At 41.9% G+C, this 18,440-nt stretch overlaps 1 protein-coding gene across 2 annotated transcripts in view; it reads left to right on the forward strand.

Moving 5' to 3' along the window:
• Window positions 1-18,440, forward strand: part of LOC133107931 (zinc finger and BTB domain-containing protein 16-A-like) — a 108,667-nt gene that overhangs the window by 65,621 nt on the left and 24,606 nt on the right. For both annotated transcript variants that reach the window (XM_061217240.1, XM_061217239.1), the window contains exon 4: window positions 2,339-2,425. In XM_061217240.1, the coding sequence (XP_061073224.1) occupies window positions 2,339-2,425 (87 nt within the window). The remainder of the gene's footprint in view (window positions 1-2,338; window positions 2,426-18,440) is intronic.

The raw sequence follows: 18,440 nt of genomic DNA on the forward strand, positions 1-18,440 counted from the left end.
TTGTATATTCTCACGCTTGTGTGCAGCGCGCACACACACACGCACACACACACACAGTCATTGTTCGCAGGTTGTCTTCATTTTCAAGGCTGTATCTGATGATTGACTTCCTGTTTTTGTTTCAAGAGCTATTGTAAATTTTCGCAACAATACCTCAGCTCTTTCAGGTGAGGTTTTCAAAGACCTCTAGATTGCAGCTAACACCCCTGGTTTGACACCAGAAGGTGGTGGCGTAATCTGTGCATGTCAAGGAGGGGGTGCTGCAATTATACCATTGTCTGGCCCCCCAACATCCTGTCCTGGCAGCAACCATTTTCTCTTAAAACCGACCTGGTTAGAATCCATGTTTTACATAATTTGTTGTATCACAGTTTAGTATTTTGTTTTCTTAAATTGTAGGTCATGCTATTACTTAATACATCTGTCATTTGTTGTGTCATAAACTTTGATATGGCAATTTGTATTGTCCAAACTTCATGATTAGTAACAAATGTTCTAACTTGTTGTGATGTATTATTTCCCAGTGAAACATTTGTATAATGGTTATGGTTTCAATTTAGCTTAAATACACAAGTGATTTGGCCTCATCTTTGAACACAGTGCGGTTGTTTTTCTTCAGTTTCCTGCATAATATTTGGACCGTAGAATTTGGTCCTTGCTGGAATGAAATGAAACTTAATAAAGCAGAACTGCAAGAAATGCATAACTGGTATGAAGGAGAGTTTGTCAGATTGTACTTAGATTAAATGGAGAGCTATTATCTTTTTCAAAGTCCTTTTCCTCTTGTGTTTTGAGTGCCGAAAAAGATACATCTGTGGTTGGCGAAGCCGTCTGATGTTTTTGTTTTAAGCAGGAAGAGGAGGAATGCGCCCTCATGCTGTGTAAATACTCCGAAAGGATTTATTAGTCAAAGAATCTCTGTCAGTTTATCTCAAGTTATTGCGCCAGACCTCTTTGTAATACACGTGGCACATGTCAAATTAGTGGGAAGTGATGTCATCCAAACGGTCACGGCTGTCATGCATATGAAGGTCAAGAAAGGAATTTATGAAGTTTATGAAAGGAAAATACACAATTTGTCAATAAGAACAGACTTCTGTCGGATGCAGTACTGGCTGTGTTTACCTATAAATGTATACTTTATACTCCTTATGCTGAAATACGCTTAAGTTCACTTTCTCCCCTGTCTCTCATACCCATACAGAAATCTAATATATGGATATAAAGTGTACAGTGGGCTAAACAAACAAAAAAAAAAAAAAACAGTTATTAACATAAACTTTATTTCCCAACATGTGTAAAGCAGTATGCTTTATTAATGATTAACTGGAATCAACCAAATTCCTCAACTATTGGCACCCCTGATTTAATACTTTGTGCAAACCCCCCTGGTAGATATGACAGCCATGAGTCTTTTCCTATGCAGTAATTTTGTGATATGGTTAGAGAACACATTTGGAGGGATTTTTGACCATTCCTCCATGCAGAACTTTTCACAATAATTGATATTCTTGGGAGGTCTTCAGTTCAGACCACAGGTTTTTCAAGGGATTTAAGTCTGGAGACTGAGATTGCATGGATATTGTTTTTATTTAACCATTTCAGTGTGGATTTTGTTGTATATTTGGTGTCATCATCTTGATGGACAATCTTCCAATGACCAAGACTCAGCTTCCAAAGAGTTGGCCATCTTTTTATTTTTAGACATGGTGACTCCAAAATACAACCAATCTAAACTGTGATCCTTTACTTATGGTCTAACTCACCATCTTCCTTACTGTCCGTGGGGATAATATACACTCACATCCTGTTCCTGCCAAGTTTGGCCCATATTTATTGCCCTCACAGTGCTAAGTTGTATGTCTAACCGTTTATGTATTTTTGCACCCATTACCTGACTTGTGATGGTCAATTACCATCTGTCTCTTCTGAATTGACAGTTCTTTGGCTTTTCCCATGCTAATGATTGACACTGGGATTTTTCATGCTTGCTACCTCATTGTTATACTTGACAACAATTATTGGGGTGCCAATAATTTTTTTCAGAAAAAATAAATTTTGAATTTTTTATAATAAAAACTATGAGAGTAAATGTATTGGGGGGGGGGGGAGTATATACTATTCCTGTATATATGAATGTAAAAAATAGATCATTATCCATGTTCTTTATTATATTCTCCATTTTTATTAAACCAAATGCCAATAATTCTGGAGCCCAGTGTATGTCCCTGTATAAAAACAAGATCGTAATATATGATATGTATATTATATTTTCTGTATGGCTAGCGCCTGAGTGTCCACTCCTGAATGACACGGTTTTGCCATTCTTCTGTTCCAGCTGGAGCCAAACCCTTTGTTTGTGATCAGTGTGGAGCCCAGTTCTCCAAAGAAGATGCCCTGGAAGCACACAGACAGACACACACAGGTAATACACCTCTCTCACACATACACACACACACACACACACACGCACAATCTCGCAGACACACACACACACACACACACACACACAGGTCATACACCTCACAGACAGACAGACAGACACAGGTAACACACCTCTCACAGACACACACACTTAGGTAATAGCTCTTACAGACAGACACACACACACACACAGATAGCACACCTTTCTCTCTCTCTCTCTCTCTCTCTCACACACACACACACACACACACACACGTACACATATGTAACATGTCTCACCATACATATGGAACTCACCTCACAGACACACACACCAGCTACACACAGATAACACACTTTACAGACAGATACACACTAAGGTAACACACTTCACTGACTGTTACACTCACATGTGACACAACTTACACACATGACACACACACACGGGTAACACGCCTCACAGACACACACACACAGTTAACACACCTCACTGACAGATGTACTCAGATAACGCATCTCGCAGTCTGGCACACCGATAGCTTCAGGAAGAATGCAGGGAGGTAGCACACCTCCCAGACCCAAAGCACTCTGTCTGTTCCATAATCTGTTTACGATAGCGGATTTCGCTGTTTTCGCTGCTTTTGGCAGTTTGCTTTTAATTGCCCGGAATTGCAAAGCGCAAACAATTTTTTTTGAGAGGGAGTTCTGTTGGTTTGTCTAAAAGGTTACTTCTTTGGTGGGGAGCCAGATTGATTTGTTGACAAGGAAGAAGTCGCACAAAACTGGTCGATCACACCCAGGTTCTGGCAAGTGCAGGAGAGGAGTAGACATCATAGACCACCATATAATCCAGTGCCACTCTATGGCTTGTGTTCAGTCAACATTCTCCCTAAACTAGACTCACAGATGTCTGGATAAATCTGAAATAAACACAGTTCTTAGAGTTCTGCTTTTACTGTTGAAGATTTCAATACTCATTTCAGAATATGCTGAACTATAAGGTAAATAGTGACACTGTTTGTAAATCAGTGTTAAAGGATAGGAAATGTTCATGGATATTGCTTGAATCCAGGTCTGAATATATTTTAACCTTCCGGAGAATTTGTACTCTGAGACATCATTGCAAGATACCAATGCTATTGTAACAAAAAGTGGATTACTTTTTATGGAATATTTTCATCCCCTGAAACAGAATCAGTTCAGTGTTTTCTCCCTGCTTCAGTGAATTAAGTGCAATCGTGTGTTTGGGAATGCAGATTTAAGTTAATTTAGTACATTTGTTAAAAAATAAATAAAAAAGGCTTAATGCTTTAGTCATGATTCTAGCCTTCATTCTGGGTATATCAGGAGCTTTCAAGCCTGACTCTGGTTTGTCCATGACTGTGGAGCAGCAGAAGCCTATAGTAGACAGCAGAGTACTGGCAGTTTTGGGGAACAGGACTCCTCTGGGGTTCTAGAGTTACAGGTGACCAAGCACACACCATGGCCCAGGCAGGAAGGCAGGAATGTGCCCATGTCACCCTGAGTCGGCTTGTTTATCAGCGTCTTAGCGTATCAGCGCTAGCGATGCCCACAGTCAAACCACAGAGTTTAAAGCCACCTTAACGCGGCTAATCAGTCCCTCACCACTTTCAAGTGCAGACTGATCTCTTCTGACTGCACCTTTCCCTCCCTACCTCACCACCATGATTAGCCTTGTCCATGCCATAGATTATAACGGCACTTAGTTATATAGTTATATAGTACTATAGTTACATATAGATATTGTTATATTGTATTGTATTAGATATTGTATTGCATTGTTGTACTCGGGGTATTCTAGCTGCCAACCATGGTATGCTAGTTCATAAATTGATGCATTTGTCAAGGGTTCCAATTGTATCTGTATGGTCACGCTAGGACTCGGAACCGTACTGTCCTCTCGGGTCCTCTTCACACTTGTCCCTGTGTTCGATCTTCACACTTGTCCCTGTGTTCGATCGTTGTACGTCGCACTGGATAAGACATTCTGCTAAATGCCTGTAATGTAATGTAATGCAAGAGAGAGATGTGTGTGAGGCACCACGCTTAACCATGTGTTGATCTGCCATCCATGGCAACTATGTACACAGCGCCATTTTGTGGCTATATGTTGTAGCGCCATAAATGGCTGGCTGTGGCATATAAGTGTGTGGCCAGGCCAGGCACTGTATGGGTATGAGAGATACTTTGACTCATTTCCCATCACAGCTACTGAGTCCCTGTGCCTGTTCCTGAACTTCAGAACTGACCATGCTATGGCTCCCCACACTCATTTCACTCATTTTCGGTCAAATTTATTTTCTTTTTCGGTAGAGAGTCATACACAGAGCGTTAAATGTATTTATGGCCCAGGTTTTGATTGGTGTGGTGAAGTTGAACTGGGGTTATGGTGAGGTAATCAGATCTGCTAATATCCCGGCTAAATTTAGAGTTGGGGCTAGGTTGCACCTGCATCCACAGGTATATTTGTGTATGTGATGAAAGCAGCGATTCCAGTCTCCCCTGTGGCTGGCAGGTTTATACAGCAGTTTAATAAGTGTTAGAATGCATAACAAGATTTGTCAGTGTACGCCCTTGTATGTTTGGTGTTTTCAATTTACATCTAATTCAAGGGGACTGTAGCCTACTCCTTATTGGCAGAGTGTTTTGTGTGTGTGTGTGTGTGTGTGTATGCTTGCAAGTGTGCACGTGTGTGTGTGTGTGTGTGTGAGACCTCATGTAGTTGGATGTCTGTGTGCGCGAGATAGAAATAAACAGAGAGAGAAAGAGAGTGAGCTAGTGAGACCTCATGAAGTAGGGTATGTGTGTATACTGTGACAGTGTTTATCTGTTTATATGATTCATTCGACCCAGCCCACTGGGTTGAATGGCCACCAATTCCAGTTATTACATTTTGTGTATATCAGTTGTGATCATCTGGGAATCCATCCATTGGAGTTGTTAGACAGCAGGCAAACGGAGATGGTTCTTCCTCCACCTCAGCCCGGGAACACGCCAGGGAGCGCAGCGTGTTTGCGGTCCAACGCGCCTACGCGCCCCATACTGCCTTGTTTGCACGGTCTTTAGAGCGGTTCATCCTTTGACCGTACAGCTGGACATGCCAATGGATGACTAAGAATGAAAACTGCTCAGTTTTGTGCTCTAAAAGCCGTATTTTGCGGCGTGACTGTGATTATTCATGTTTTTTCTCGACAACAGCTACAGAGTATTCCCAGCTTAAATGATTACTTTGCCCATAAAGCCCTTTGATATTCATGTTCACTGAGCAGACGCATTGATGCGATGCAGCGTTGCCTGGTTAAAAGGGGAAAAAAAACCCAGCGATGCAGTGGCTCGATCTCCCGGTGCTTCCTGGTTCCAAAAAGGAAGGCGATACGACACTCGAAAACACCAGGTGAATAGAACTCTAACCTTAAGTGGCACACAATGTATAAATAGTTAATGGGCGTCGACACGGTTTATCGTCACCAGAATTTTCTAGCTGGCCTCCCGATGTTGTAAACATGGCACTCAGTTACAGGTTGGCAGTTTGACGAGGTGGGGGTTGGGGGGGTTGATGTAAGGGTGAAAAGGATTCTTTGTTTCCTTCTGTATGATTGCTGTCAAATCTTGGATGCTGCCGACAAAAATAAAATGACACAATTATCAAATTATTCAGACTCCGTAGGACAAGAGTGCGTTTGGGAAATTGAATTGCTGGGTGTCGGCTCCCAAAATAAATCATCCCTTCCTTCAGTCAGCTGATTTTGATGTTTGTGAGTTAGGGCGATGGGCCATGTGATAAAATTGGAGAGATCGAGTGGTAATGTAGAACCTCATTATGTGCTTTTTAAAGTGCCGAGGTTAGGCAAGCACCCGTCTATTCCTTTTTTTAAGCCTCTAAACCATGCCAAAATGCTCAATAATTTCACCTCATGTCCAGAATACAGTGACCATGAACTTCCTGTTGCTCCACAGTCTGACAGGAGTAATTGTATCTCCCCGGCAGACGAGCACATTCATTTTTTCCCCTTTGTATCCTCACATATAATAATACCCCCTCCTCAGCAAGCCCAGAGCTCTGCATCCAGTCCGGCTTTTAGCAATGACTCAGCACTTAGAAGAGAGTCTTTTTTTGTAGCATTCAGCTCAAACTTGTAATTAAAGTCTTCACCATCTTCACTGGCTCAGCTTTGTAAAGAAAGAAAACAGCGAGAGGTTACGCGCTTTTACGTTTTATCGCGTAACGGATTTAAAGACGAGAGGAGCAGTCGTGTTGCGAGAGGGCGCAGGGATGGCTGGCGGGGGTTTGGTGCCAGGACTCGGTGGAAAACAACATCATGCGGCGTTGTTTACACACCGGGCCTGCTCTGTCATAGTCACCAGCCCTGACCTACTTAGAGAGGGTATAACTGCCGTCCCTGGGAGCAGCCAGACGCAGTCCAATCCCCCAATAACGCAGAAACGCGTCCAGAAACCAAGCCCTGACACGTTATGTAATGTCGTTTGCTTGATAACATTATTCCCCTCCAAGGCAGAAAACGTGTATATTTTAGAAAAAAAAATGACTCAGTTCTGCGAATATGTGAAAATGTATGGCGTACGTTGACGCATCTTTTTCCCAAAAACATTGGCAGTGGGAGTCTTCAGTGTGGGTTGTCTGTTTGTTGGCAGGGCGATGTGGTCACGCTGTAATGAAGCTGAGGGTCAGGGATTGCAGCTGGTACAGCTGGCCTGGAGCGGAGGCGTGAAAGAGAGGGAATGTGATCTGGGCGTAACGTGGTGGTCGCTGCGTCCCAAGATGGCAGGCTGTCAGGCGGCCGTAAATCGGGCCTCGTTCGGTTTGGGTTCTCATCGGGCCGAGCCCAAAGGGGCGTTCAGCGCAGGGTGCCAGTGTGGCATCATGGGAAGGGAGCTGGGCTTCCAACTCCAGTCCTGTAGGTTCACTTGCCAGGTCGGTCACTGGTGTCGTACCCTTCAACACAATGCATGACCTGGAGGTATGCATACATGGTCAAAAGATTTGCCTTATTTAAGCTGCCAGGATGGTTACTGTAACTCAGATAACCACGTGTTACAACAGTGGTATGCAGAAGGGCATCTCTGAACACTCTACATGTCAAGTGTATACCCAGCTGTGTAAATGGGTTGAATGTCTCCGAAATGCCTTGACTTGGAAAAGAGAGCGGTCTTCAAAGGGTCAGGAGTGGTCTTCTCACCTTGCACCAAGATCAATCGAGCACAGAAAAGTATTTGAATCCAAGACAATTACATATTTGACTCAGGTCGGGTCTCAATATCAAAAATTGCAATTTTGGAAGTATGATGCTAAAGTGCCTGAGCTTTCCGGGGGGGACATATGCAATGCTTGGCAGTGAGTACCTCAACATCCCTAAATGGCTTGTATAAAAAAGGTTTGAATATTAGTACAGATAGGCTTGAGTTACAGGGTTATGTTTCCCTTATGTAACAAAAAATAAACTCAAAGCACACACCGAACCAACGGCATCTCTTCCATTTGACAAGAACGCAGTAATATAATCCTCATACTCTAGCCCCTCATAAATAATTTAAGATTAGTATTAAAATCAATGGCGTGGAACGCTGTGTGAAGCAAATATCACGCAAGTCTCTGTGTGGAAAGTTGTCTTTGTGTGCTTTATTAACAACCTTTTCAGATGATTTCTGTTTTCTTTTTTCCTCTGGCGAACCTGTTAATCAGAAACCGCCTCGGAAGGTGGCACTTGGTCCAGCGTGGCTAAATGGCGATAAGGGCAGGCGAACGTGAGCTCTCCTTTATTCTGCCGCCGTTAATTATTGACGCCCGCTTCCAGCGGCTTTTCGGGTATAATACCACCTTTATGGGGTCAGCTGAGGTAACACAGAGGTGTGTCGCAGTCCACAGTGGCCCTCTGAAACACTGGCTGCAGCGGGGGGAGCTGCTTACAGTGTTGCACGTGGCATTACTAGCTTAGCAACCAGCTACTAAGTGGAAAATTAAACGCGTGTTTAAATGTGTTATTCGTCGCTGAGGATAGCGCAGCACCGTGACTGTGTGGCTGAAGCTGGTGTGTTTGTTTGTGTGTGTGTGTGTGTGTGTGTGTGTGTGTGTGTGTGTGTGTGTGTGCTCGGGCGTGTGTGTGAATACAAACTGCATGGCTGACTGCATGGCAGAAACAGTGGACTTTGTGCCCAGCAGGTCAGTGTGCCAATGCTCCGTCTCTTTGGGTTTATGTGCTGAAGTGTAACAGGTGATCTGTGAAAGGTTATCGCACACTCAGCACTGGATGTGAAATCAAAGTGATGATGTTGCGTATGTGTCCGTGCAAATACATGTATTTAAGAGGTTAGTTGACATTTGAGATCAAAATGTTCCTGGGCTTTAATACCCAATCTTTGCTTTCATAGCCAGTTAATATTTCTCTTCACTTCTTCTTTCTTCCTCCAATGTTTCTGCGACACACTTGCAGGCAAATTTACTCAATCGGTGTAAGATCCAGAGTTAATCCAGCAGCAACATTATTTTTCCTTAAGTTTAGCAAACAAATTAAAGATGATAAATAAAATGATGAGCCTAAATGGATGGAATGGCCTGTTCCCATTAATGAACATTATGTGCTAACATAATTCCAGTAGTAAATTGGTTGTGTGGTGGAAGAAACACTGCAGTTTCTGGTGTGCTGTCCTCAGAATTTAGGCTGAATTGTAAATGATCAAAAGTGGGAGGGGGATAGGCCGTCGTGGATGTTTATTGCGACAACAGTGCATCATTGCGCTCTCAGACATCAGAACGCTGCGGGACGTACATGGAGATGTTGCAACGGTTAATAAAACGGCAAATTAAGTGCTCAATTAAGAGTGATTAATTAAGAATGTCTGCATTCTGCACGTGCGGCTTATAAAGTAAACCACAGGCATGCCTCTGTATTGCGTTGGCGAATGCCGGCAAGAAGAATCTTTGAAGGGATATTTCAGAAAGTTCTGTGGCACTTTCTCCATCGCATTTGCACAGAGTGAACACTAGCAGCATCAGCTGTCCCTGCTGATAGTTTTGGGATCTTGCCAACATGTAATAGTTTTAGATTCAATGAAACTACCGTTCAGAATCACCTTGTCTTTTTCTGCTTTAAATGGTTAAATGGTTGGCATTTATGTAGCGCCTTTATCCAAAGCGCTGTACAATTCATGCTTCTTATTCACCCATTTACACACAAACAGTGATAAGCTGCCATGCAAGGGGATTAGGTGTGTTGCTCAGGGACACTTTGACACACCCAGGGTGGGATCGAACCGGCAACCCTTCCGACTGCCAGACGACTGCTCTTACTTCAATGGATCTCGATGGGTATTAGGGGGTGGGACTAGATTCAGCTGTAAATTATGCTGATACACTATGGAACACATTGTGGGCTAAAGTCACCAAGGGTCCAAGGTATCAAATGAACCTCAAACCATCGTGCTGCTGCCAGATATGCAGTAGATTCTACAATAATTGTTTCTCCAGACTAAATTTCCTGCTGAACTCAATGGAAAAAATATATTGGAAATATATTGGAAAAATACCAATTAAACAGACTGACCACTGAGTATCAAGAGAACTGCCATGTTGTCCAAAGCTGAGAGAGGGAGAGAATGAGAGGCAGGGAGAGAGATGGAACAATGCAATGTCCAGGGAAAAAAAACAAAAAAATGTAAACGTTTTTTTTTTTTTTTTTTTTTTTTTTTTTTTGAGATTATGAATTTCCATTGGCCTTGCATTCATTCCCTGCAAAGCCACCACTGGGAATCTTATAGTTTAGCCACAAAAGTGACCCAGAGTGTAGTCTCCTGCCTCTCCTCTGTCTCTCGATGTTCCTCGCTGCACGTGAGTCTCGCCTAGATGCGAACCCCATTTTAAATCCCTTTAAACGGAGAGGCAGTCTTTCTGTGTTCAAGAGAAGGCGGGCAGGCAGGATGCAGAAGAGCTCTCATTGTACTCAAACCCTTCAGCATGTTCACATGAACCATATTTATTTTGTCTCCTTGGACTGTGCTGTAAGAAAATGGCCCCAGAACGGGCAGGCCTTGAGGTATAAGAATTAGAAGACCTTGCAGAAGGTGGAACAGTCAGTAATGGACAAATAAGTGGTCCCTTTGTCCAAAAATGGGGGCAAACTCGCTCGTAATTAGATTTCAGAGATGTTTGCCTCCGCACGAAGAGATCCGTACACATATCAGCTTCACTTTATTCAAAGTGAAAACGGAAAATGTTTGAATTGTTTTTTTTAACCTCCCGTCACTGTATTGTAAGCACACTTTATTGTTAGCATAAACACTTCTGTGTAACCTTTCATCCCAAACAAAGCCGGTGATCAAATCCTGTTGCCTAGTGACACGATTTTCACCCTTGGCAGCTGGGATGAATTGCAGACTGCCACATTGTGTGGCATGTGAATGGGTGATGCCATAAAGATCATTTGCATAGAGCACTTCTGTTTCATGACATTGAGAAAAAAATTTGTATATCTAACAATGATTGCATATTTCTACATTTTGAGATAGATTACTGGTGATGTAACAAATGTTTTTTTTTCCACTGACATTGCTGTACTGTACTTTCTTTTACAGTGGACTTTAATTTAGTCAACATTGTGAGCACATGGTGTACATTTGGGCAGTGTCAATATTCATATATTATACAAGAAAGGCTAAATATCATGTGGCATATGTCATATTTACCATAATTTGGCTTTGAAACGTCTGCTAGTTAGTACAAACAGAATGGCGTAAAATGTTTGCGGAGAAAACGAAACTCTGCTAGACTTCGGCCAACGGTGAGTGCGCAGCCCTGCTAGTGAAACTAGCCAGATGTTCACACGCTGACACAAATGTGCAGATCGCCTATAATTGGTCTAAAATGTCATGTGTGGCTGCGTTGGTTACGTCCCGTCTGCTTGCCTGATTGAGTGGGTGAACATACCATCTTCACTTTTCTATTTTTGCAGTGCTAAATAAACTAAAGTGACTGTGAAATCATCTACGACCATCTGTCGAAGTTTCTGCTCCCTTACTCCTTTGCTTGGTGCGGCAAACGTTACTTTTATATTTCCCTTGGATATCACTACTGCAGAATCGCTCATAAGCACTACATAAGCATCCATAAGTCCATATGTCCATAACCGCAAATGGGCATATGGCGTGTTGTGTCAAGATTGATGCAGAAAGTGACATTACCATGACATACCAAGTGAACTGACACAAGATGCCTATGCCTATGACATAAGCTTATCAATGCAAATGTATGCATATGAATGTACTATGTAGTACTTATGTAGGAGACTTCAAATGAAGTGTTACCCAAAAGGGTATGAGCTGTAATGCAGTGTGGCACTGGCATAGCAGGTTAGAGAACTGGGCTTGCACCTCCAAAGTCGTAGGTTTGATTCCCAGTTGGAGTATTACTGTCATACCCTTGAGAGAGCTGTTTAACCTGTATCTCTTCAGTGCATATGCAGCTGTATGCCTCGAGTGTATGAAATACAAATATTAGCTACAGTATGTACGGTGCTCCGGACAAGAAATGCAATGGAAAATATAATGCGTTCAGTACAGCCTTGCTTTAGTACACTACACATACGTCCAAACATTGTATTGGCAGGCAATAGAAAGCTCCCAGATTCAGCAGGCCTGGAGTTGAAATATGTCCTTGTACGTTTAAAAGAAGCATTTGCTATTATTTGCAAACCAATGACGATTGAATGCCGGCCTTTGTGTAAATTGGCATACTTCTGTCTGATTGGTTAGTTCTCCAATCTTAGCTGACCCTGCTCATTTTTCTTTTAAGAAATCTTGAGACCGAAGACTTTTTTAAAAATTGATTATTATTATTTTATTTTTATTTTACATAGAGCATAGAGTATTTACATAGAGCATGGGGTATTTTTAAGTGCTGCACTTCAATTTTGAGACGTGGAGTGTTTTTAAGTACATTTTAACTCCGCTTCAGGAGTGAGCAGTGCAATCGAATCTTTTTATATCCATTTCAGATGAATAATTTATTTTCCTTTTTATTATAAATAAGTGCATTTCGCCTTTTTTTATTAAGCTTACAGTCCTTGTTGTTTTTGGCTAGGGAAAGATGTCAAGGGCCAGTGCCCCTTTAAGAGGGCGGGCCAGTGCCCCTTTAAGAGGGCGGGCCAGTGCCGCTTTAAGAGGGCGGGCCAGTGCCCCTTTAAGAGGGCGGGCCAGTGCCCCTTTAAGAGGGCGGGCCAGTGCCCCTTTAAGAGGGTGGCCAGTGCCCCTTTAAGAGGGCGGTGTCCCTTTACAGTGGCCCTCTCCAGAGCGCCAGCCGCCCGGCCCGTGCGGAATGTGATTGATTGTGCGGCGCTTACGCGGCTCTGGGGTCGCGGGGTCATCCCCTGCGCCGCCACGGCAAACCCACTCCCCTTTGTACAGTGAGAAACGGAGAGAGGGACTCTCACCCTCCGCCTTTTCTCCCTCGCCTGGGAAAAGGGGGGGATGGGGGAGAGGAGAGACATCAATTAGAAACTTCTCTTTGTGTGCCCTCCTCTCAAAGGAGCCCGGACTTGAGCGTGGAGGCCGCTGTGGTTTTTAACAAACCGGGGGAAAAAGGACCTGAAGGAAGGGGTTAAAGATAGTCTGTGAATCAGAATGCTGGCTGTATATTTACTTTTTGGCCTATTTATTAGTTTTATCGCAGGCGTTTTTACGTGAGTTTTTCCTTTATTTCGTGGCCTGAGCATCGGACGTGCTGGGATAATGGAGGCAAGCATGCATGGGTGATGTAGGAAATTCCGAGAACTTGTGAAGCCTGCTTTTTTATTCAAGAAGACCACTGATTGCGTAATAATGTACCCAATCACTCAACAACAGCGCGCTAAACAAAGCTACAGCTACAAACAATCCTCTAGGAAATAGGCTATATCTTGGACTGAGAAAAAATGTCATTTCCATCAGCTCCATATTGTTACTGACAATCAACGCCCTGGGTCTCCTGGCCGCAAATCATTGGTTAGTTGATAAGCCTAATTTTCCAATTGCCGGGCAATCGTTTGAGCTCTTGTTAAGCGGAGCTGTGGCTTCGTTTAGAACCTTGCACATAGCTGTTTGGTTTTGCGTGTTCGGTCCTTGTTCCTTGATTAGACCTTGAGTCCAGGCTGCCTCAAAGAAAGCAATACGCTGCGTTGCCCCTGCCCGAGTCCACCTCCAGCAATTATTTTATTATAGCCATAATTTTCATAAAAAGGTGCTGCAAGTGTTAGTGGGTTGTGCTGATTGGTCCATTCCACGTGTTGATCAGTCCCATAGTTTAGTTCGTTCTATAAGCTGGTTAGTTTATTGGATTTATCAGTTCTGTTGGTAAGTAATTGCCTCCGGTTTATTTTGGTTTGTTTTGGGATTGTTGGTTTTTTCTCTGTCGGTATTCTGTATATAATATTAATGGCTTGAGGTAATGAGTTTCTTTTTGTAGACGCACACGCTTGTCAAACTAATGCCTGCCAGCATTTTACATGCACAGGTTGTTTAGCATTAGCTCTTTTTAACATGGTGTTTTGTGTCGGTGCATTGTAAGGTCCTGCATGAGTGCATTCCACATCTAAATGAGAGTAACTCAAGCCTTGTTCATTTCAACCTGACATGTTGATAAGGGCCCTTTGAGTTACAGCAGGGAAGGTGGAGCAGGGAGGCAAGTGTGTGTGTGTGTGTGTGTGTGCGCGTGTGTGCGTGTATGTGCGTGTAGCTAACCAAGACGACCAGAAGGTGGATTTTGTGCTTTTTGAGTGTATTTCTTAGCTTCCCATACACAAGCGTAGAAAAGTAATGGCATGTATAAACAGTGTAAATATGTAAATTTGTAGTGTACATTGTCCAGTTGTTGAGCAGTATGTAGATTGATGAAGCTCAAAGGGGCAGAAGGTCTGATATGATGGTGTTATGAGGACATTCTGCTGCACTCAGAAATAAAGGTACAAAAAGTGCCTGAAAACATACAAATGCTCGTCACTGAGCCGGTACCGTATAGGTACATGAAATTGCGCCCCCAGCCAGCAATTGATTTGTACCTTTTTTGTTTGGAGAACATACTCAATTGTACCCAAAGAAAACATTACTGTACTTTCAGGGTACATTTGGGAAATTTGATTATTGAAGAACAAAATGTACCTTCCGCTGTCTCTTTATTACTTAGTGTGGGGACACTCTGAACATGCACTGCCTGAACACAAATACAGTCCGCTGGCACAGAGAGAAGACTGAATAGCGACATAGCACTGTGTGTGATTCTTAAGGCCAATTTCATTTCTGCTTCTGCCACAAAGTGTCTGCGACATGTCAGTGGAAAAATAATGCAAATTCAACAGTTTTGGCGTCAAGCCGACGCCAAAACTGAATTGAAGATAAACGGTTCCCATGGTGAGGATACGAATTTACATGAATGAAGACATTTTGTTATATAGCTAGCTATCAAAATGGAGAAATCAAAAGATAGCTAGCAAAATCTGAACTATAAATGCAAAACATTGTCAAACAAACTTCTGTCAGCAGACACTTTGTTGGAAGGCACTTTGTCCTTGTAGAGTAAATATGCTATGCTGCTAACATATATGCGGCAATACCAGGTCCCCAATGCTGGATCTGTTGAAAAGCTAATATGTCATATGGAATGCTGGATCTTTTGGTGACTCCATATATTATATATTTGTTTGTGTTTTTATTTTATTAATAATTTTGAATGAGGTCGTGTCAAATGAACCCTTAGGACAGGGCTGCAGGATGTATTGGAAAAACTATCCTTATCATGATATGGATGCATGCAATCTCTGAATTACATGACTTACACTTGCTGCCTGCATACTCAGCAAATGACAAATGACAGGCAGCACTTATGCTTGTCCCAAAATCAGGTTCAAGAAAAATATATATATTTCCCAACTTTAAGCTCATCCCTTAATTTTCATGAACATGGAGGTTTATGAAATCAGGAAACCATGTATATGATAGATAGCTGATAATAATATTTGATTTGTTCAATGAGGTGATACCCTCAGTCAGCAAGTTAAACATGATGGATTAGCTAATCATAAGAATTGAGCGACACTTTGCTAATGGGGCAATAGTTCTGGTTCCCCCTCTTAATGGCTTTGTCAATGTGTGAATAATATATCTAAAGTGGAGAGATCTGATTTACCTACTGGTAGTAAGCTTGCAAGCTAGCCCATTGACTGATGGAGACTGACAGAGAAACTCAAGTGCATAGCCCCAGGCACGAAGCCATGCCGGCTCTTCGTTCCCCAGACAAGAGCACATGATGTTACTACATGTCATTTAAAATTTTTCTATTAATGCCTAAATGAAACCTAAATGAAATGTTTGGAAAACATTGTTTTAGTACAGTATTAGGTTTTGAAAAAATATTTTAAACATATAAATGAATAGATAATAGAGGAACTGAGAAATATATATTTTTGAATATAATGAAAACGGTCAAAGTGCTGAAATAATTTTATTTTGCTTTTGTATTTATGTTACAACAATATATAATTTATTCAGTTGTTTTATTATTCATCTTTTATTTTCTGTCCTTAAATGTGACCTGCTCTATCCGTCGTATTGACCCCCAAACATCGATTTATGTGAAATTGGCCGTATCGACTTGCAAATGATTATAATAGTACGGGTCACAAATGCATTATAATTATAATCTTTATACTGTGGGGGATAATATAGGGATTCATCTGGTTGTTTGGTACAAGCCATATCATAATTGCAATAACATTATAGTATCTTCTTGTCTGGTCCATATTGTCATTGACATTTTCGAATGTAATACATTTAAGTTAATAAATAAATATTAACATTATTTTCCTATGTTTAATAAAACTCACAAGAAAGGATAAGAAACCCTCCAAGTCTAGGAAATATGCTTAGAGTGAATTATAGCGTATGAAATGCAGGCCGTATACTGAGGGCGCAATGCATGTCAGTAGTTTGTGAGGTCATCTGAGGTCTGCTGTCTGCTGTCTCGTACAGTACAGTCAGGACATCACCACTGAGTGGTACTGTACCGCCGGGTCTGGCAAGCGGGCAGTGCCCCCCCTGCTGGTGATAGCATGAATAACCAGATAACTGTACATATTGTGTATATACGTACGTACCTTCAGTGACAGGCAGACTAAAAGTCAGAGGACACTACCAAGAACTGATATATGGGACTAATGTATTTACAATGCTCTTTTTATGCTTCTTATTAAAGAATACATTATTAAAAAAAAATGATATAGGTAAAAGTGTGTAGGTATTTATTGATGGTGAAAAATAGTACTTGATGTGTCTGCTTTTCACCTTGATTACTTCTTCACTCTGGCATTAATTCCGCCAGCTTATTCAACACCACATCTTCCATTTTATCCCAGCTCTTCTCACAGATGATCTGTTGATGTTACTTGATGTTTTCCCCTTTTTCTGTCTCCTACTGCTACCACAGTTGTGTGATTGTGTTCAGGTCCAGTGATTGTGGTTGCAATGCCATCCTATTAAGCTCCCCTTGTTCTCAATAATGTATTATTGAATAAGGAGTGTAACTGGAGTATCATAATTGCAGTATTCCTTGATAAATAATGAAACCAGCCAGGACTTGGTAGTGTCCTCAGCTGTTTGTCCCCAATTCTTTAGCAATGGCAACCAACCTAATTATGAATAATTACCACACACTCCCCAAGTGGTACCTGATTCATTACAAATACATATTCTTGAGCCAATATCTGTTGAGTAGGTACGTATAAAGCACGCATCCAATTGCATCAGAATTCAATGGGTCAACAAAGATTCTGTAAAAAAACAAGATTTCAGGTTCAATGCAATATTACTTGATATTTATAAATTCTGCCCCTATCACCCCAAGTTGTGCTACTGTAACCTCTTAACTCCTCAAAAACCTAATATCAGGAAGCAGTAGTTATTCTTGTGGAATGCTGGGAAAAAAATAAGGTTAAATGTTTACACAAAAAATAGGATGTCATCACTTGTGAGAACTCACTCGGTAAGCCAAGTTCTCAGGCTTGACTCAATGCTGAATTTTACAGTGTATGACCTCAACAAAAGCTCCTCTGCCCAGACCTCTGTTTCATGGACCCCTTCCCTCTGTGGTCCTCTAATTGCTGGACTCTCTGGGTAAATGCAACATTGAAATCATATTTCATCGTATCACTTTGGCATGCAGGAAGATGCGTCTGGGTGGACGTCATTCAGAGCGCTTCATCCAAGTTGTCTGTTAGATTCCTCCGCAGATGCAAACTGAAGCTTTTCACAGTTGTATTTGAATGCTCTGTGACACCAATTTCCATTACCTTATTATACACAAAACAGCTTAGCATCAGTTTTGCTCATTGCCTAAGTCTGCGTGTATGCACTTATGTGAATCACTTCTAGATAAGGACATTTGTCCAAAAACTGAATGCAAATGTAAATGGCAACGTATCCATGAATAGCACTCCAAAGAAAGCACGGAACACAGCCCGCAGTCTCTGTCTCACAGCGGCATCATGCAAGCGTTTCGATAGTTCAGGTCTTCAAGTGGTGACTCAGGCGACCGTGATCAATAACCCGCTTTAAAAAGCCATGCAGTGTCTCCTATGAGCTCATGGTTGAACTTTTTGTTGTGACAAATGTATTTGTTTCTATTCCACAAGGCTTAGAGGTGTCACGTGCCTTATTTAATTTCACCTTCTCATTATTGTGAAAGCAAAACAAACAAGACAGACAGACAAACAAAGAAATACATAAATTGGTAAATAGATAGCCACATAGACAAAACATCGCCTGCCACTTTAAAAGTTCACACAGAGTTCATTATGGGGTGGTTGGAAAAAAACAAAAAAAACAACGGATTCTCATCTTACTCTTATGCAGGACAGAATTTCAGACGTTTTCTCTCTCTTGCACACGAGGCTGTTTTTAGCCATTGGCGGAGCGACGGCCTTGCGCTCCGCTCCAAAGCTGTGAAAAACGAGGGAACAAGGCGATCTCTGGGCTGATGTCCA

Source organism: Conger conger, chromosome 13, assembly GCF_963514075.1.
Source record: "Conger conger chromosome 13, fConCon1.1, whole genome shotgun sequence".
NCBI lineage: Eukaryota > Metazoa > Chordata > Actinopteri > Anguilliformes > Congridae > Conger > Conger conger.